General features: G+C 38.2%; 1 protein-coding gene across 1 annotated transcript in view; it reads right to left on the bottom strand.

Moving 5' to 3' along the window:
• The window catches only part of TRPM6 (transient receptor potential cation channel subfamily M member 6), a 155,587-nt gene that overhangs the window by 7,445 nt on the left and 126,528 nt on the right, over positions 1-21,614 (bottom strand). Inside the window, 9 exon segments of the mRNA XM_079112114.1 lie at positions 2,430-2,536; positions 7,082-7,133; positions 13,017-13,222; positions 14,190-14,272; positions 14,599-14,760; positions 14,762-14,886; positions 16,827-16,892; positions 18,369-18,419; positions 20,050-20,075. Of these exon segments, the coding sequence (XP_078968240.1) occupies positions 2,430-2,536; positions 7,082-7,133; positions 13,017-13,222; positions 14,190-14,272; positions 14,599-14,760; positions 14,762-14,886; positions 16,827-16,892; positions 18,369-18,419; positions 20,050-20,075 (878 nt within the window).

Here is a 21,614-nt window from a genome sequence, read left to right as displayed (position 1 = left end):
GTGAACTCCAGATTTCAGGGGTCAGTTTTCTGCAGCAAAAATGTACCTCAGGTTCAGCACTACCTACAGAAGTTTTATCCAGTTATCAGATACTATGTTTCCTGAGTCCTCCCTCTTCCATTTGAAAAAGGAAATTGAAAAAAAGAAAACACTCATAGGGGTCATCTTTGGGAAAAGGATATGGAGGAAAATGAACTTTAAATGTGTGTGTAACTTTTTGTGGTGTGCTAATTAAATTTGGTAGCCTTAAATGTGTACTTCCAGGGAGTTAGGCATGTCACTCAGTGGTAGAGCATAGGTTTAGTGTGCATGAGTCCCCGAGGTCCAGCCTTAGCACCAAAGGGGAAAAATGATTCTTTTGGATTTTTTAATGTTAAATGGGGATTCTCTGGTTATAACTAATATAGATTTTAATAATCATCAACATCTATTGAACATATACATATATTAATTCAATCCTAACACCAACTTTGAAACAGGTACTGTTAACCCACATCTCTGGAGAGGATACTGAACCCCAAGTGCATATAGCTAAATTAAAAGCAGAACTGGCATGTAAGCCCAAACTTCCAGGCTTTAGATCCCAGACTCTTTAACACTGTCCTAAATGGCCTCTCTATAAATAAATAAGTGTGAAAAGTAAAACAGAAAAGTCAATTCTAATCTTGTTTTCCAGATTAAACTTTTTAAAAATCCATATCACCAAACTTCTGAGTAAAGATATTTCTTATGTCCACTTAAATGTTGGTTTAAAACTAAGGTTTCGAAGGGAAACAGATTACATCTAAAGATGGAGAAATTATTCAATCACTTACTTAAAAACCACCAGTGTATTTAAACAATGATTTCAACCTTAATGGTTCAGAACAGCTAACTGGGTTCAGGAACTGGAAATAGTACACAATGGCTCAAGTCTCTCTGGCTCCTGGCTGATTAGATGTAGTGCTTGTGTCTTCAAGAATGGAGACTGCCCTGTCCAGGGTGCAATGAATCAGGCTGGGGATGGGCCAGGGCCTGAGGACATGCAGCTAAAGGGTCGGACTCCAGCTTGCAATCATGGGATGACTCAAGTGTTTTTCACCTCCTGCCTCCCATAGGGCCCTTTGTGGGAGACTCTGATAACTCTCAGCCCAGCCCAGCCTGGACTGCTTGTGACCAGAGAGGAGGCTAAAGGGCTGGGCACTGATCTCTCTGCCAGTCCGGTGTGTGACTTGTGAGACGGAGTCCTGGGCAGCTATGAGAATTGGGCTCTCCCCCTGTTGACTGTCCATTTTGACCTTCACAGCCAACATATGCATCCTGGCTGACACTACATTTCTACTGGAACTTGAGGTCAGCTCCAAATCCCAGTTTTTTGCTAAGTCTTACCCATAAAACTTCCCCTCCCATTACACTGAAAATTTATACCTGCTTCATCCCTGGTTACAATGGATAATACTCTTACTGATTTCCAATTTAGGGTTCGATATATATTTTTAATAGATGGGGTCTGACTACTTTGCCCAGGCTGTTCTTGGGCTCCAATGAACCTCCTGCTTTCATCTCCCAAGTAACTGGCACTATAGCTTATGCCGCCATAGGCAGCTAAGGGTCTGATTTTTGATACGGCAGGAAGGGCTAACTTAGCTTAAAATATGTGAAAGTCCAGTGTCAGAACAAGTTTGATGTGACCTAAGAAAAAGGGTGAGCCAGCTGAGGCAGATATGAAGCTCCCCTCCCGAGACAAAATTAAAGAATACAATGGAGCTGAGATGCCAGTTTGGAGGGCAGAGACCTCCAGCTGTTTGCTTTTATATCAGGCATATTTTCCATGGTGACTGTTTTGGTTTCAGAGAAGCTATGCCATATTACCTAACTGGATTTTTATAAAAAAAACAATCACAATATGTGTTTCATGTGGTGGGATTTTGAGCTGGGGTTATAGATCAGTGCTAATGCATTTGCCTTGCAAATGCAAGGCCATGGTTTGATCCCCAGCACTGCAAAAACTAAATAAAGTGACAAGCTTTTATTGTGAGAAGCACAATTTAATTGACAGTTGTTGTTTCCCTCTAGTCCCCACCCTCCCCAGAGTCCAATGGCAAAATAGAATAGAATCGAAATGTTATGGGCACCAGGGTGGGAGCAAGTTGGAATCAGAGGGGCAGGGCAGGGCCCATTTTAAGTCAATGGAACTTTTCCCTGGGAGTGACTGTGACAAGCACTGGGCCCCATGTTGTTTTATCACATTTTGGCAGAACCTGAAGTAAATCCCTGTCCTTTTAATCCCTTTGGAGTCTTGAAAATTTTGCAGTCAGAAAGTCAGGCTCTGCGAATGACTGTGAATGAGATAAAAATGTGATTAAGATTTTCTACTCGATCCCAGGTTACAATGGATGTTGTTCTATGAGAGATTTACTTAGAGAAAAATAGAATTGTTTGTGGCATACCCGGGAGTTTGAGCTTCCGGCAACAGGAGTTGCAACGATGTTTTGCAATGAAGCTTCTAATTGCATCTTCCCCTAAATTGGCTGGTCCAAACACCATTCCTCTTGATCTAGAGGAAATATCAGAATATCAATTAGATCATGGCTAAGAAAAAGGAGCTCAACTAGGATTCTCTAAGATACCGAACAGTATCCCATAGTAACCCAGTAACTTGAAGGAGCCAACAAAGAACAGAGCACTTTGGGGAAGCAACAATGTTAGGTTTGCAAATTTAAAATTCAAATGCACTTAAATCTTTGTACCCAACTCCAAGACCTACTGTGAAACTCATTTCCACGCTAATCTGATAGAAGAGTGAATTTTCTATGTACCACATTAAAACAAAATACAGTGAAACCCTTTTTAATGCATATGGGGTGAGAGAATGACATTCATTACCAAATGTTCCAGTAAAATATCGAAAGGTAAGGTATAAAGTAAATTTGCTATTAGAACACACCTTCTAAAATGATGCCTATACATCATTGCAAACCCAAATACTTTTCTCAAAATAACCTTCCTTAAAAATAAATACCTGACTGAACCCTAGAGACAGTATTTATGGCTTTTTCGAAAGTCACTTTTTAAGCTGCGAACTGCTGTAACTGGGCTCTTTATGGGACAAAAAAAACTACTATTAGACAATGTGCATATGAAGTAAACCAGGTATGCTCAACAAATAGAATCGGTATATGTAAGGCACATTTTTAATATTCTATCATTGTAATAGATCCCTGACAGATTATAGGACTGTGTTCATCCATTATCATATCACCTATAACCATTATTCTTCAGATCATGGCATTCCACACACCATGGAACACAGCACACCAGAAACACTTCCAAAGAAACTTTATGAAAGCTAATATTTTATTTTAATGACATGCAGAGTGGAAACAGCACATTTAAAAATCTGAACTCAATTACCGCTCTTAAATACCACGTCTTAAGAAAAAAGCAAAGCAAACTATCACAAAAGGAAACAATAAACTTTGCTTCTAAGGAATGTGGTTTTTCAAAAGGGACATGGTGTAAAAATGGACTTTTTTCCATCCAAGTATTGAAACATTTATCTCAATTTCCACTTCCTTTTGGCAGAAGAACAGTAGCTGCTCTGAAGATGTGCCAAGCTCAGAACGAGGGCTGATGTCAGTTTGATCTCAGATTGCCTCTTTGCTCTGTGGTGAGTAGGTGGAGGAAATCTCTTGGGAAGACAGAGTGGAAAGACACTCAGGATTAACTTTCCTGGTCACTCAATTGCTCTTACAAAGTACAGCTCTGGTGGTGTTCACCGGGCTGCATAAGCTGCCTCTTGTTAGCTATGGTTCCCTTTCAGCCCATCTGGTAAGGCACCACTTCAATAAGATAGAACTGAAGATGGCAAAAAAGAAAAGGTCGAATAGCTCAGTATTTAGACCAGAACTCCACAATCCCAATATAGTGAAAAATAAAGGCATTAGTTAGTCATTAACAACAAAGAATCCCTTTTCCATAGTCTCTCCGGCATGTCACTTGTTTGCCTTCCATACCTGCCATTTCATCCCTCCCAGAAAAGAATGAAAACCTCCGAGAAATAACATTGATTCTCAGATAAAGCTCCAAGCTAAATCAGTTTCCCCTATGAGCTATGTGAAAGTCAAGACAAAAGAATCAAAATTACTCCAAAATGAATACGTCAGGGATTTGACCATTCCCCCCATGCAGCAGACGGTAAAGGACTGTGGGCACATTCATTTGCATCTACACCCTACAGCAAGCCCAGGACCTTGCAGTCCAGATAATCAGGTTAAGGGGGGGGGGGGGGGGCGGGGAATGCAAGTAGCTGTTTTCCAGATTTTTCACAACATAGGAAAAGCAGGTGGTCGCTTGGTTCCACATGCGAGGAAACGCTAATTAGTGCCATCTATACATAGATTTACTAAAGAACATCTCATCATTTCATGCTTGTCAAATGCCCAAAACCATCAAGGCTATAATCTAAAAAGATATAAACCCAAACTACCAATAAAACAGGCAGAAGATTAGAGAAAGTTGAGACAATAGGCATGAGAAACAATATTAGAATGTACACCACAAAACACCTTCTCTTTTGATAGTGGATTATTTTCTTAAATTGACTCCTTTTCCTTATAGGCAAGTTATTGTTGTATCTTCCCTGAGACTCAGTTTTATCATTTGCGAACTGGGACTGAAAATGCTTTACTTCCAATGTTGTTGCAAAGGCTAAAATAAATAACATATGTGAAAGTGTTGGCTTAAATTGGTGCTTCTCAAACTTTAATTCACATCAAATCACTGGAAGATCTTGTCAAAATGCAGATTCTGATTCAGTAGGTCTAGGAGATTCCTGCCACATTGCACTTGTAATAATCTCCCATGAAGCTGCTCTTATTGGTCCTAGGTCCATGCTTTGTGTAGCAAGGGTTTCTGACACAGAAGTGCTTTGTTGAACTAATTAGATGTCATTCTCATTGAACTAATGAGTCTTGAGAAAATAGGACTCTTTGTTACTGTCACCAGGAAGACTAACTGCACCCAATAATGGGTGATCCCACAAAAACAGGCAGGTTATGGTGATGACATCCCATCAGTTTCCAGAGTTCTCATCATCAAATCATAAAAGGTAAGGTTGCCATAAGACAGAAAATTTTCAAATTCTCAACTCTGGTTGCCCACAGAATCACATGGGGAACTTTAAAAAAATAAGGACATAAGGGCCCTATCTTCAGAGATTCTAATTAGATGCCAATCATGGGCATCTTTTTTTTTTTTTAATTCCCCAAGAGACCTTAATAAAAACTGAAACCCATTGCCCATAGTGCACAACTAAATACTTAACTCTTGAGTGGGATAATAGAATCTTGGAATCCTAAAAATATGGAATATTCAGGTCATAGTAAGTGATATATGCCAAGGTCAGAATTTAATGAATGATAGAGAATATATATACTAGGTTCATCACACATGCAAAAACTCCTCATTGCAAAATTATAAAGACTGCATAGAACAAAGTTCCTACTATAAACCCAGGGCACATAGGGCTACTGAAGAAATAATATTCTTAGCTAAAAACACTTTAGCTCTGTTAAGGAGAAAAATAACAAAGTCTTCATGTGTACCCTAAAGATTACAACATGGATTCCATAGTCAAATAAATATCATGGGAATTAGATGATGCATATGAGCAATATGATCACCTTACCCTCTCTAGCTCACCTAATCCAATTAAATATCTAGCATACATTTAGGCCTTTGAATAAAAGCCTATTAATGGGATCATATATAGATTCAGTAAAATTGTTCAGTAAAATAACAGAGCATTAAAGCAGTGCGTACCTATAATATGAGTTCTAGGGGAGGGAAAGTAAAAACGTCAGATTTTATTGTATAAAGACTGCCCACATGTGTAGTTTTATAGTTTTTTTTCTACCATCCTGGAACCACATATAGATACTTAAGATGACTAAGAAGTAAAAATGTTAAATGCCAGCAGTTCTCAAAGTGTGGTCTATGGACCAGCAGCATCAGAGTCACCTGGGAACTTGTTAGATGTGCAGATTATTTGGCCCCACCCCCAACCTACTGAATCAGAAACTCTGGAGGTGGAGCCCAGCAATCTGCGCTTTAACAAGTTGTCCTGGTGATCATGATGCAAACTCACGTTTGAGAACCATTGTTGTCTGCCATATTGATCAGTCCTCAATCGGCACCATCACTTCTTTTAACTCCACCTTTAACAGAAGAACACAACCTCAGATCCTTTAGTGTCAAGTCTTCCAAAAAACCTGCTGATGGGTCAAAATGCCCTTGCGAATTCAAAGGACAGGCAGATAACTCCTCCCTCTATATAACTTTGGCTCTAAATTAAGCCAGACAATCTCATGCTTGTTATTTACACCCCATTGTTTTGACCTCTCGTAGCTTTGCTGTTACTGAATAGCACACTTATGTCCTCATTTTATAAGCATGTGATGGAAGATGCTCCCATGATAAGACGCAACGATTTCACTGTGAAGACAACAAAGGCAATTGTGCTTCTCATAGGACACTGTTTCACATCAAAGCCAGAACAAGCTAAACTTACGCACATTTCTCTTGTGTTTGGGACACTAGGAAACTCATTTGCAACAAAATTCTGACTACTATATAATTTCCATTTATATATACTAACCCAACTCCAGATTTAATAATTTTATTTCCATATTTTCTTTTTTTCTTTAAGTTGTCAATGGACCTTTATTTATTTATTTATATGTGGTGCTGAGAATCGAACCCAGTGCCTCATGCATGCTAGGCAAGTGCTTTACCACTAAGCCACAACTCCAACCCTCCATATTTTCTTTTTGCCCACATTTTCTAATCTAAAATCTTACTGTTTTAGAAAGCTGCTTCAAAATCTTTCTAGGATCTAGGCAACAAGCATGTAAGTTTATAAATTATTTTAAAAGCCATTTACCATTTAAACAGTATGCAGTGTACACACATGTATCAAAACATTGCATAGTCCCTATTAATATGTACAACTTTACATTTTTATGTAAGGTTAAAGAAAAAAAAATTTTTTAATGTACAAGTTAAAGCAATTTTCTAAATGATAACACATAAATTAACTTACTGTTTGTCTTCAGGTTTTATAACAGATGGATCTGTCAAATTTTCTCCAACACCTCAAAAGAAGAAACAAAATTCACTTAGCAAATGGAGATTTCACTTTCTTATAAGTTCAAGAAAATAATAATCAAGTCCTAACTTCTTTTTTATAATCTTACAATCACTGTGTAGTAAATTAAACATCATATGAATTAAATATATTATAAAAATTGTCCAGGAATGTTTGGAAATTTTAGTGAAGGCACTTTTTCCCACAATCCCCTCTGTTACAATAAATGGGTAGACCACAAATGAATGTTTTAGTGGTGTGTTTACAGTTACTGATAGCGGCATCTGCCATTAATTTATCACTTGTGCACACTAGACATTCTAGTTTTATTTTCTCTAATTCTCAGCAATCATAAGAGAAAGATATTAGAAAGAGCATTTTACATTTGAACCTCATTTCATCAATGAGTACACTGATGTTCAAAGAGATTAAGCAATTTGTCAAAGGTCTCTTGGTCCATTCGTGGTCATAACAAGATTAAAGCTGACTTTAGCCCTTTGATGGAGCAGAGGCTGTACTTGCAAAACCTCATAGTACTTTGCACCTTGCTGAGTACTGATGGAGTCCATCTAAGGGGACCATTATTCAGTGGGAGGAACACAGGTTTGCCTCAGCTGTAATCTAATGTATACACGTACAACCCCCCCCCCCCCCCCCCACACACACACACACCATTTACAGACAGGAGAATGAAACAAGAAGTTGTTGATCGGTACTGGTTGCATCTCTGTGTTCGCTTAAGAAAATGCTTTGAGGTGTGTTCTTAGGCTATGAGCACTTTTCTGAATGTATGAGTCTTCAATACAATTTACTTGTTACAAGGTGACACCAAAGCCTGAACAGATAACATAGGTATAATTTAAAGCAAAAATGTGTTTAAAAAAAAAAAAAACAGGAATGAATGCCCAAAGTGAATCTCATAAAACTCAAGTGGTGAGGAGGCTGATTTCCAATGGTGGTGACAATGCAGGCAGCTGGACAGATAAATGGGCACCACCCACCAGTGTCTGAGATCATTTTACAACCAACTCTAGTTCTCTGTTTGAAAGAGATTAGCTTTGTGGGAAGACTATTTGAAACTTATATGAACTTTACAACATTGGTATGTATTTGCACTTTGTGGAAGAAACTCATGTTTTCTAACCACTATTTAAAAAAAATTTTTTTCTGTGTTCTGTATACCTTATAATATGTTAAACCTTCCACAATAAAATATAATCCTTATAGACTTTTCTCCTAAAAACTGACTTCCCTAAGAAAATGACAGAACAAGTTAAACCTTGGAATAGCAGTGTTCAAATTTTTCTGTGCCATGCCCCTCTCTGTCAGTCTGATGAAGGCAAGGGACCCCATTCTCAGAATAATGTTTCACATGATTTAAATATGTAGGATTATAAAGGAAACCAAAGATAATGAAATGCAGTTATCAAAATCTTTTTAAATTGCTATATTACAATACATGTGCTTCTTTATGAGTACATTAAATAACAGGATTATCCTGGATCTATTAACTACTATAACATCCAACATGTGACAAATACTAAACAATATTTTTTGAGATATCTGGCATCTTTGTAACACACTATCTTAATATCTGTAATTTTCTATGGTAAACATAAGTACTGCTAATATCACTGTGTATGTGTCTATGATAATTGAAGAAAATGACAAGTTTCAGTTACAGGTTAGTGTCAAAGGAAGGTATAATTTGTTTTCTCATCCAATCCCCACCCCTCTGAATTCCACCAGGGAGCGCCTTGAGGAACTACTGGCCTGAAATTTCACATTGATTTTTAATTGGGAAAGAGAAAGTAAGGTTTAAACACAAGCTCAAAAGGAAATTGCACAACTTGCTCTACTCATCCCTTATCCTTTCTAAAGAAAGTCACAGAAAGAGGCTGGTCTCTTCGTGGTCTTCTCACCACTTCTATAAGAAGGAACCGCCTAGAGAGACGCTGCTTTTCTAACCATGAATTAAGTAACCAGCATGACAAGCAGAAGATATGCCAAGTACTGCCAGTAGAAAGGCTAACCACTACCAATCTTTTACTCGTTTGATTGCAGACTTAACATCCAGCCTGAAGTTTACAGCAATGATGAAAACTTAGGCTGAAATCTAAGTAAAGTGTGAATTTAAGCTAGGAAGACACACCATAGCTGAAGAGGTTAACAGCAATTGGGAAAAAAAAACGGAGTTCTGTAGGAAAAAGAAAAAAAAAAAAAAGTCTATCAAAATCACTTCAGCCCCTGTTTAAATCTTGTTCCTTATCAGAGACACAGAAGTCAAAGAACTCACAGCTCTAACACCTTCTAGTAGGGGGGACCTGGGGACCTTCCTTAATTTGTCTGAAGCTCAGTTTTGTCATCTGAAAGTGGGACATAATGGACCTTATCTTAATGAGAGTATTAAATACACAATAGTACACACACTGTTTAGCAAATTATCTGACCCATACGAAGCTAACATATATTAACTATTATTTTTAGCATATTTATTCTATCAAGGATCTCTTGTAAAATTAAATTTTATATTTCTGCCACTTAAGAAAATGCTTTGAGATGTGTTCTTAGGCTATGAGCACTGATTATCCTATTTCCATAAAGTACTACATTTCCTAATAAACACAACACCTTAGAAGAATGAGGATAAAGAGTATCCACAAAATCAATCTGACAGTTCAAAGCTTAATGACTAAATACATATTTGGGGGCCCACCAATGGAAGATGGGCCTTCTGATATGTGAAAGAGAGAGACCATCCAAAGCACCAATGACGCAGAGCCACCTGCATGCACACAGTCACACCAGCCACCACTCTGTCTCTCCCAGCTCCACAAGAAGAATCCAAATGCAAAACTGCCATCATGACCCCTCCCAGCACATATATTCTCTGAACATTTGCAAGACATGTGAAAATGAGGTATTTTAACACCTAAAAGTCCCAAAGGCATCTCTCTGCTGACTTTAACAGAATAAATGACCATATTCAGGTAATATAAGAAAACTCAGAAATTTGTATTCTGATCTCAACCAACTTTGGATCCATTGCTTATCTTCCACATCTGTACAAAGAAGTTACTTTCTTTGTTGCCCCACAATTCATGATGACGATGTGGATGTTGACTTATTCTGGAAACAACTTTGTTGAATAAGAAATTAATACTGTATCTCCAAAAGTCCTTTGAAAAACATAATGAGCTATGCACCACAAAAAAACAATGCTGTGCACCACTGTAGTTCGAAATACAATTGTTTTTAATTTCCACTGCTGGGAATTAAACATCGGATTTCAAGTATAATGATGATGATTCAGAACCTCACATGCAGGGTTTTTAAGTGGAAAAAGACCGGAAAACTTCAGTATAATTACAAGTGATGTGAAATTGGTCACACCTCTTCTTAGAGCTCAGCTTCTTGGCCTCGTGCGGCAATTTCTGGGTTAATGACTGGAACCCTCTTGGAAGAAAGTTAAGAGGACAAAGAAGGAACTGAGAGAATTAACTGCCTGTTTCCCATGCTTTCTTCTCCTTAATGCAGTAGGGAGCAGAGACCTAAGTTGGGGTCTCCCTGCAGTAGCACCAGGACCCCACCACTGATGATTAACTTCCATTTTAAAGACCCTTGCAGAAACTGAGATAACAGCAATAACTTACATCTATTGAGGGCTTACTTCATGCAAAGAACTAGACTCAGGAGCCTAATGGCTTAAGTTCATAATATTATATTTTCCATTTAGAAAAGAGGCAGGTTGAACTCGAGGCCACCCCTGGGATCTTGCAACAAATTCGTGGTAGAGTCAGAAGTCAGACTCTGGCATTGCAACTTCAAAGCTCCTCCTCCCAATGACTGCCACCCAGCTTTGTATCTTCCACCCCCACCTCCCAGGCAATGTAGCTCATCTCTCCAAAGACCAGAAATACAAAAAAATTAGATACAATACAAAACCAAAAGACAAACCATTATGAGATTTTAAAAACACATTCTGTTTTGCCTTTCCAACCAGGTTTGGATTAAATACGATAAAGCACATGAGCTCTTAGCCAAATGCCTGGCACAAAATAAGTACTTAGTAAAAGTTAGCTAGCAGTAGTAGTAGTAAAACTGCTTATAATTACTGGTATAGAACTCGTGTTCTTCCTAAATTCAGACCTAACCAGTTAACAAGAACTCTCTGATAAGCATCTCAAATTTCATCGTGCTCATTCTGTGATGTCCACTCTTCCCTTCTTTGAAGGTCAATGTTTTGACATAGTTTATTTGGAGTGGCTTATTTTTGCAACTGACATAATTGCTCAGTAAAAGAATAAACTTAATTCCCTTTTCCCCCCAAGACTATCAGCAAAGCATTTGTTCTGTTTAATGTCACTTTGAATTACTAAGAGACATAAAAATCCCCAAACATAAACATCATTAAACAAAAACCTACTCAAGTGGAATACAAAATGCACTAAAGAGTCATCATTAATTCCTTAAAGTTTTTCTTTGGTTGTTTTTGTTTGCTTGTTTGTTTCTGTTTTTGTTTCAGAATCAACTCCACCCAAAACTCAAAGCACAGTCAAGTACAGATGAAAATAATCAACCTTTCCCAAACTTGAGTCACAAAAACAGTTGCCTTGGGCAGCCACACTCTGAGTTTATACGGATCCAATTCTTGCTGGTTTAAAAAGTTGAATCATGTTGGTCATTTTAATTTGTTCAGATTGGTTCCTAAAATATTGTGTTTGAGTGTTAGAAACATAATCCAACCTTGTGAACAGCAGAAATCTCAAAGGTCAGAAGTACATATTTGTAATTTAAAAAGTGCATATACATCCTTAAGCATGAGACAACCAGTTCAAAGTGACTTTGAGGTCTTACTGGACATTACTCATGATTCCCCAGGACTACTTATCTCAACATTCCCCAGACTCCAAGCCTGGCTTTCAGCATAGAATGCCAAAATTGGAAAGCTAGAAAAGTCAAAGAGGACAAAAAAAAAAAAAAAGTGCAAGTGGTTTAAATGAGCCATAAGATGGTTACGTCCTCTAGGTAAGAAGCTCTTAAAGAAATAAAAAGAACGGTGAAAAGAAAAGAACACGAATGGTCAACCCAGCTTAATCTGCATCCTGGCTTCTTTGTAAGTAGCTGTGCAACCTTGGGCAAGTTATTTAAACTTTCTGGGCCTAAATTCCCCATAATATCTACCTCGAGGTGCTGCTTCTGGGATTAAATGATATAACTTCTATGACAGTTCCTGGGCTAAATCCCTTATTTAAAACCAAAGCCCTAGTCAGTGAGCCCAAGGACTAAACTTTGACCTTAATACATATTTTGTTCTGTCCCTGCAAGGAAAGTCTGCTGGAGATACTCTGTTTGTGCTTCAGGATTAGAAGTCACATGTGAGGTGTTGATAGTGGGGAGATGTGCTGATCAAAGGTTTCCATTAAATAAGAGTGCAGTGCGTTGCCTCTCTCAGGCTGAGTGTGTTCTTTCGTGAACTGTCATATCGAGCGACAGAGCAAAAAGAGCAAGCTAAACCACAAATTGCTAAGGCAATAAACTCAAAATGCCCAGAATTTAAACTTCCTTATGTGTGCAAATGCATGCCTAAGTTTTATGATGAACATAAGACCAAGGCAAGGACATAAAACTGGAAAAATTCATACAAAAATCATTCCCCATTTAGCTCGAAATTTCAGATGTCTTTAAATTTTAAGCAGCTAATTATCTGCCTACATTTCCCCCTCTAAGTAGGAAACAACAAAGTATTCATGATCACCACCAGCCAATGTCTCTACCTCCCTTCAAAGCGGGTTAGAGCAACCCTAGACATTGCCCAACCTGGTTCTTTGCAAGATCTCTTTGAACTTTGCCTCATGCTTAGTGTATCAAGTCCTGTGTCATCAATCACCTTGCAGATCTAAAACCAGCAGCTCTCCCCGAGTATACTCATAGGTCCAGTGAGAGAAGGCCAACATCAGCTCCTCCAGGGTGTTGCTGGGGGCAATTTCATCTCCATTGTTGTTGTTGTACTTCCGGAACTCCCCTGTCATGTACTTCTCGATGGTCAACCACTGGTTGGCTGAGTGGCAGTAGATTAAGAAAACTTCTAGGAACCTATGAAGGGAAAAAGAGGCCATGATCCCCTAGAAGATAGCAAAAGCAGGAGAGCTCACCTAAGACTGACCAATGCAGCCTGTGGGAACTTATCCTTGCCCTTCCTAGGAAGGGAAGGAACGGAACACAAAGACAAGGAGAATTTTTCCCCTTTACTTGCCTTCCTTCTATTTGAAAAAACTTTCCCACCCTTTTACAAGCCCCCGACTCAATTTTCTTTTCTTTTTTTTTTTTTTTTTTTTTGGTACCTGGGATTGAACCCAGGGACACTCAATCACTGAGCCACATCCACAGCCCTTTTAATTTCTTATTTTAAGACAGGGTCTCACTAAGTTGCTTAGGGCCTTACTAAGTTGCTGAGGCTGGCTTTGAACTTTGCAATCCTCCTGCCTCAGCCTCCCAAGTTGCTGGGATTACAGGCGTGTGCCACTGTACCTGGCTAGACCCAACTTGTCTTGTCACACTCTATGACATTCCTTCTTAAGTAAAACAATAAAGTTTTCCCCTAAGTCCTCAGCACCAAGTTATGAAGTGTCTTGATGAATTAATGCAATTCTCTGAAAACACTCAAGTAAAAGTAACCAGAGTTCGATCCTACAAAGTTCCTAATTTCTTTAAGATACCCAGGGAGAAATTGTGCTTAAAATAGAGATGTTTTTCTGCCATACTGATCCTGTACATTAGTAACACACCCAGGATCTGCCTCTTTTGCATAATTGAAATGGTGGTGATAGCATCTACCTGAACTTCTTTTTTTCCATTCCCATAAATTCAGTGATTTAAGCTAAGGTATCTCTGGGACATCTAATTATCTTTTTCCAGTCTATATAACTATGGAAGAACCCAAAAAATAAGGCCATGGGAGACTTTCCCATGGGTCTGATATTTCTCATAACTAATGGGCTGAGAAGAGATTAATTGGAGTTCCTACTGAAAATGAAGGGCCATTTTGCCAAGATATCCTTACCTTGGTGTGTAGGGAATGGTTTGTGGTTTCACTTGGTTGAAGGTATAGATTAGTTTCTGAGCAGCTCTTTGTTGTTGAATTTCCTACAAAATAAGAAGCATTGATACTGTGTGTGTATATAGATTATATATATATATATATATATATATATATATATATCTCACATATATTTACTGACACCTATGGATTAATTATCACAAAATTACTAGAGGTTCCCCAAATGTGATTTTTAAACTTATTTAGCTCCCAACACTCCCTCGAAAGTGAAAGTCCTACAAAACAAAAGTAACAAAACTCACCACCTTCAATATAACACTAGATTTCCTTCAGATTAAAGATGGTGGTATAACCAGGTCTCCTTTCTTTGCCCTGTCCCTCTGGGCTCTGAGTCTCTGAACTTCAGACTTACCCTGAGGCAAAGATGAAGCACTGTACTCTCCTGGAAGATCTTATGCCATGTCTGCACCACCTCAGGGAGAAAAGACTTCACAACAAAAACGTGTCCTGGTTTGAGCACGTCATCCTCTGACCATGTGCTGATGACTCGCATGGCTTTGCGGAGACCCCCATCCCAGCTCCTCCTGGGACAACACCTGGATCATGGCAGCTCTCCCATGCTGGGACCAAGAGGACATGCTCTTATCAAGGTTCAGAGGGGAGCTCTCCTCCAGCCTATAGATGGTGACTTCTTCTCCCGCTGCAAAGAGAAGTGAAGGCCAGGGGTTCAGTGAAGTCATCAGGTCTGGGAACAGGGTGCATCCTTGATATCAGCTCCAAATCAATTCAGTTGTTCCCATGATCAGAGGAGAATGGGACTAGCCGGGACTAGAGCAGAATAAGGACATGGATCATGCTAGTGTCCAGTAAAGGTGAAGAGGGAAGAAGGGAAAGAGTATCAGATGACACATAAGAATTAAGTTATTCTTATTGTAGACTATAACTGGACAAAACAATACCAAAGTAGTATGGAAATGCTTTCTTTATTAAACCCAAATATTTTTAAAGAGATAGTTTACTTAGAGTTATTCATTATCATCCTAAAAAGAGCTTTATTAGGCCTGTTTCCTAATTACCCTCCCCCATGATTTATTAATATACATACATATATATGCACACATAAATATTAATTATATATCATATACATAATGTGATTTTTACAAGAAGGGATGGCCCTTCTGGTTTTCTCCCTTGGAGATGTTATTAAATCACTGAGAATGAAGTTGGAGTCAGATAGTTCCAGGGTCATACCCACAGCTTATCCCTCTTTCCTTAGTGCTTTTAAACAAGTTATTTAAAGCCTTGATTTTCTCATCAGTAAAATGGGAATGAAAATAATGTTTGGGGTTGTTGCCAAGATTAAAAACATTGAGGGCTGGGGCTGGGGCTTGGTGGTAGAGAGCTTGCCTAGCATGTATGAGACCCTGGGTTTGATCCTCAGCACCACATTAAATTAATTAATTAATTAAGTAAGTAATAAAATAAAGGTATTGTGTCCATCAACAAAAAAAATTTTTTTAAAACATTGACATGGCTGAAGTTGGATACAAATTCAACCTCAAAGAATTTTAGACATAAAATGGTACTTAACTGCTGCACAATTTCCATTTTTCAGCTGTTGAACAGGGAGCAATTCTTACTGAACCTGGACTCCTCAACACAGTGTTAATGCTTCATAACAGATGTCACAGAATCCTGATAGACTTTCCAATGAGGTTTTCTCATTTTTCTTCTTACATCTTTGCTTTAAATGTTTGTAACTTTGTTTTCTATTCTTGTTTCTTGTGAGCACTGTACTGGTTACCTAGAAAGGAATCCATTCCTCACTTTCATATCCAATTCTTTACCAGCAAACGCATCTAGGGAATGCTTAGCAACTCATTTTCAAATATTTATTCTTGGTGCCCAGACAGATGCCACTAGAGATCTCTTTGGAGTCCTAATCCCTAGAGGATTTAGAACAGAGCTACTGATTTGTAAAATCAGCAATGGAACCAAGGGGAAGGAGGCATCTGCACGAACAATCAGAAGCCAACCTGGTCTATCTGTCCCAGGTGAACAGTGTAAAGAGAATGGAGATCAAGGGCAGTGCGGGGAACCTTGTTATATTATCAACTGATTCCTGCTTTATCCTCTGGACTGAGAAACTCTAGCAAACTTGTTCTTTACTACTCCAGCTTTTAAAAATGACATTTACAGTCTGAGGTAAGATCGATCAGTGTATTTAAAAACATCAAACAAATAAAAAAACAACATATAAAGTGTCTCTCTTTAGATGCCTGTCGCCTTTCACCATAGTGACATTTCGTGCTCTCATCTGTGCTTATTATATGTGGTTGGTTTATTCTTTTCTTTACTGTGTGCTTCTAGCCTCAGTCAATGAATGCCAGGTGCAACAGTATTGCTTTCTTCCCAGCTGCTGCTCATTATAGGTCTCATCCCATAGTATCAGATTTTGACCCTAAATGTTGGCCACAACAGTTAACAAGTTTCCCTTTTAGGAATTGATTCTTAATCTATAATTATAGTCAAAGTAAAATTTTCAAGTAAAATGCTATGTCATGGTTTGTCCTTTGATTCACTCAGATGTTCTATGCCTGTGCCGTGGTGTGACCTCAAGGAGGTAGAAATACTACTCACCAAACAGTTGAATGGGTGTAAACGGTATGGTCTGAGACAGCCTCATTAAATTATTCCTTTCAATGGCTGCAAACAAAAACAGTTTTACTATTTTAAGTATGCACTGGTGAATTAAATCTACAAAAAAATCTCCCCATATCAATATATTCATATAATGCCAGAATATTTCATTTCAAAGTCCCTTTATTATTTCCATTACCAAATTATTATAAATCATCATCTTAAATATATACTATATCTTAAATGTCAATTATAATTCCAGTCTTAGGAACATTTTATCTGAGATTATATGACATGGTTCGAGGAAGGGCTATGTCCCCTACTCTCCTGAATGGCAAACCACACACTAACCCATACATATGTGGAACTGTCTTTTAAATAGCATTTTAATTTGTGGTCTTCATTCTCTGGTTCTCCTTTTCCAAAGCAAATCCAATGCATGGTGGACTGTGGGGACACCTACTGGTGATTTTGTGCAATTCATTCCTTTTCCCAGAGAGATGTGAAGACTAATTTTAATTAGAAGCAACTGATCTGCATTTTCCTGTGAAGAGCCATATCCTAGCAGATCTGAGTCAGTATGAGTTACAGTGTTCCTCACCAGAGACTTTCTTCAGTTGACAGCCGGAGTCAAAATAATAGATGACTGCTGAGCTGAGAGACCTGGTTATAAGAGCCTGGGATGAGGAATTCACTAACACATTATTCACTACAGAGGAGAATTCAGGATGAGGCAGTCTATTACTGGACTCTAAAAAATGACCTTGATTACAATGACAACGGTAACTCTAGCACAAGGTCTTGCTCACGTACTGAGCTTTAGATCGTATAAAAGACTGGCCCATGTACTATCTCATCCAGGACTGAGAGCAGTGACCTCCAAGAAACCATTCAGGGACACAAGTCCAGTTGGTTGTTCTACTGCTTTGCATTTCAAAGTGTTTTCCTCTCAGTTCCCCACCAGCCCTTTGGCAGACTGTTCCTCAAGAAAAGCAAGCACAGTTATTCCCCCTTTGAAAGAAAGACAGCTGAAGCACTGTGATGTGAGGTTGCTCAAGAGAGTCGAGACCCTTGACATCTTTGTTTAATAACATATGTGTAAGGCATCTTTGTTGAACTTTCTATGGGAGGTTGGCATTTATTCTGTGGGTAGGTTCACTGAGGGTTAAGGGAGGGTACAAAACTCTCCCTCAAAGAACCACTTTCAGGTCTGTCTTTCTCCCAATACAAAACACAAAGATCTCTGGCTCTGGGCTGCCTTGGAGCATGCAAGGAATCTGTAGACCTCCAGGACATCTTGTTCCTTCACGGTTTGGAACTTGCCAAGAAAATCTTTGAATCTAAATCCTCTTAATTTCTCACAACTTGCCTTTCCAAGTCGATGCCCAGATAAAAACTTAAATCTTGTTCCCTATCAAAGTGAGCAATTTTCCAAGTTGGGAGCCATACCAATAATATGGAATTCTCTGATGTTTCTGTTTCCAAGTGCAAAGTCACAGACATTGAGTTTGGTTGACCTGTCTATGCACAAACACATCCTACCTGAATAATGATGGTGAGGCTCTTGAGGGCTTTTTAAGGAGGTTGAGATCTCTGAAATTATAGAGAAGATTGGCATTTTAATTACTTGGCTGGAGATAAATACATGTTTATGAATATATTGCCTTCAAAGTTATTATTGAACAGGTTAATCAGAATGGCTTCTCTGGATTTGAAAAATCTTGCCTAATATCCTTTAGCCACATTATTGCACATGGTACCCTGACAGCTTCCAATCATCAATGTAATATCTCCAAACATATTTATATAGGGAATTGGAGAAAGACAGGTAATATTAGCCTCAAAGATGTATTTCCTCTGAACCAATTACACCTCAGGGTTGCAAAAGGCACTCAGCTGCCCATCACACTTCACAACGTCCCAGAAGCACGATTCTCTGAGCTCCCTACCAAGACGCAGGATCCACAGAAAGACATTATTAATGCCAAGTTATTAGCAGACTACTTCACTGACCTAAAATAACAGCAAAATGATGAAAACATATTAAGGGGTATATACCAGAAACAAAGGAGTGGGTGGATAACAGCACCAAGGGATTCGCTTGGAGATGCAAGGACTGTGTGCTGGGAACACCCCTCCAAGTTTAACTCATTCTTCTCTATCTGCTCCAGGCTAAATTACAAGGCTCCAGAGTAAGACTTTGCAACAGTTTTGCCGTTTCATAAAATCGAAATTAAAGTGGAGAAACTTTAGTCTCATGGTGGCAACTGCTTTATACCTAGTAGAGTAAGTAGCATAATGAGCCCAGTTTCACAGATCTCGCTGACTTCTTGTTGCTGGAGAAGAAAAGGAGCAAGCATCACTTCCTTGGGGGTATATGGTAAAAAAAAAAAATAAGATCAGCAGAAAAGACTCTTCCTTTTAATAATCAAATACGTATATTCAGCACCCACTCTGGGTCATGCGAGGCCCGAGAGATGTGAATAAGGTAATGTTCTCACCCTAGAGAAAAGTACATGCAACACACTAGAGAAAAAGTCACATAACTAGAATCGCAATATGGTTTTCTAAGTAATATAACAGAGGTGTATAGCAAGGTCTATGGCCCACCCTAATTCTACCTGGAGGGAGGACCTTTATGGACAGTGTAAAATATCTGAAGGGCATCTGAATGTGATAAAGCTGAGTCAAGCAGGATCTCACTACTTAAGAAGCTATGAGACCTTATACATGTTTATTCAACATATTTATTAAGCACCTACTGTATGCCAGGTACTAGCCTATCTTAAGAGAAGGAACAAATAGATAAGGCCTCTTGTATGACTTAATGCTAGTTAGTCATTTGGGGCATAAAATGCTATTGAAACCACACAGGAAAAGGCATTCACATACAATCTTCCAAATAGGTTGCTCTTGAGCAACATGTAGAAAAGTGACACAGTTGTTGACCAGTCAAAATGAACTCAGGGTTTATCCCCACACTCATAGAGAAAACAGGAAAATCACAGTCAAAAGAGGTAATTGAAAAAAAGATCACACAGCAGTCCTGACTTAGCTGGAGAAAGATACTCAACTTTTTACATTTATACTGAATGATCTATTTTGTATAGTAGATAAAAATCATAAATACTAATTAAAGAACTATAAGAGTCTCTGCAGGACAATGAATCTGACCATTAATAAGACACAAATAAAAATAAAATGTTCAGATATGTAAACTTACTGTCAGCTCCATGTGAACTTCTCAACCTGTTTGGAGGAAAAAAAATTATATAGATAATGCTGCTTTAAATTTTTTAATGATCAAAGAAAGGAAAAAATATGTGAAACAAGCAAAAAAGTATGAATATGTAAATATCAAATATATGTATGGACATATATTTGAAAATATCAGCTATATCTGATCCCTACTTTGACCAATACAGGAATTTATCTGCCTTAATTATTTTCCTTGAAAAATAAACATAAGATATGCATGTAAGTCATTCACTGTATATGCCTAAAGCTAAATGAAAAGAGGTTGTTTTTTTAATTAGCTGTGTGATCACACAACAAATATAAGATTTAACTGTGTTTGTGTTATTCTGAATCAATTAAACTAAAGGGTTCCTGAACTATGCAAAGGAGATGCCTACAAATGAGTCTGTGAATGTCGCTGGACAAGTCTACAAATCAGTTTCATTAGCCCACGTGGCCCCTAAATGTTCACAGGCTGAAATTAGCTCTCTTTAAATTGTTACTTGCCCTGCTCAAGTGCACAAGTGGCCATGGGCAAGTCTGAATAAGTGCATTCAAAGAATATCTCCAGTATTTAAGGTCCTTAGGGAGGAAAGTACAATTACAATTATTGTTTAATTTCATGCTGCAATAATCCACTACTCTGCATGAGCACAAACTACTGAACCTTTGGGAGAAGAGAGTCATGTGTCCTTTACGTCTAGAGGCAGGCTTGCACAGAGAGCACAGAGGCAGCCCAGAGAAAGGTCATCTCCAAGAGCACTGACTACAAACAAAAGTCACCTTCTACCTGCTTGGCAGCAACCGGTCCTTTTGTAGATAGTTTTGAATTCTGTTCCCTATGGCTATATGCACACTTAATTTGATATCAATACTAGAAAAGTCCAGACAACACTACAAACAAAATGGAATTGTCAGTCTGGCACATTGGTATACACCTGTATTTCAGGGCTCAGGAGTTTAGGCCACCTGGGCAACATAGCAAGACTCCATCACTTGAAAAATATACAAATAAAAATAAAATGGCATCATGTTTTCTTGGTTGCTTTTGAATTTTATTTCTGAATAAATAAAATTCCATAAAGATACCCATTTGCATTTTCTACACACTTTCCATCCCATCTTCTTTCCCTTCCAGTCTCAATCCTTCACAGACTACTGCTTTGACAATTACATGGGGGGATAAAGAACAATTTTTAAAACAAATAATAAATATAATCAGGACGTCAGTCTTTTTCTTTAGGCAAGACACGTTTATTTCTACTCTTCAAAGCACATTTACAATCTAACCTATGTGAAAAGATACATGATCATTATTCCAAGTGTTTTTTGACACTGAAAAGACATGTTTATTTTGCTGTAGGAGTATGTATTTCATTGCAGTATTCTTAAAAGGGACTCAGGTGAGATGCTGGTGCCAGACATAAGAACACTTGGAGAATAAATTGTTTTCATTCTTGCTAATAAAAGAAAAATGTTGTAAAAAAAAAAATCCTTTGTTCCCAATCAGGTTAAAAAATAGAATCCAAAGAGACTTAAGGAGAGACATTT

The sequence above is a fragment of the Sciurus vulgaris genome (assembly GCF_902686455.1).
Source record: "Sciurus vulgaris genome assembly, chromosome: 15".
Lineage (NCBI taxonomy): Eukaryota > Metazoa > Chordata > Mammalia > Rodentia > Sciuridae > Sciurus > Sciurus vulgaris.
The sequence above is the reverse complement of the archived record's forward strand: the minus strand, read 5'-3'. Positions and strand labels throughout refer to the sequence as shown.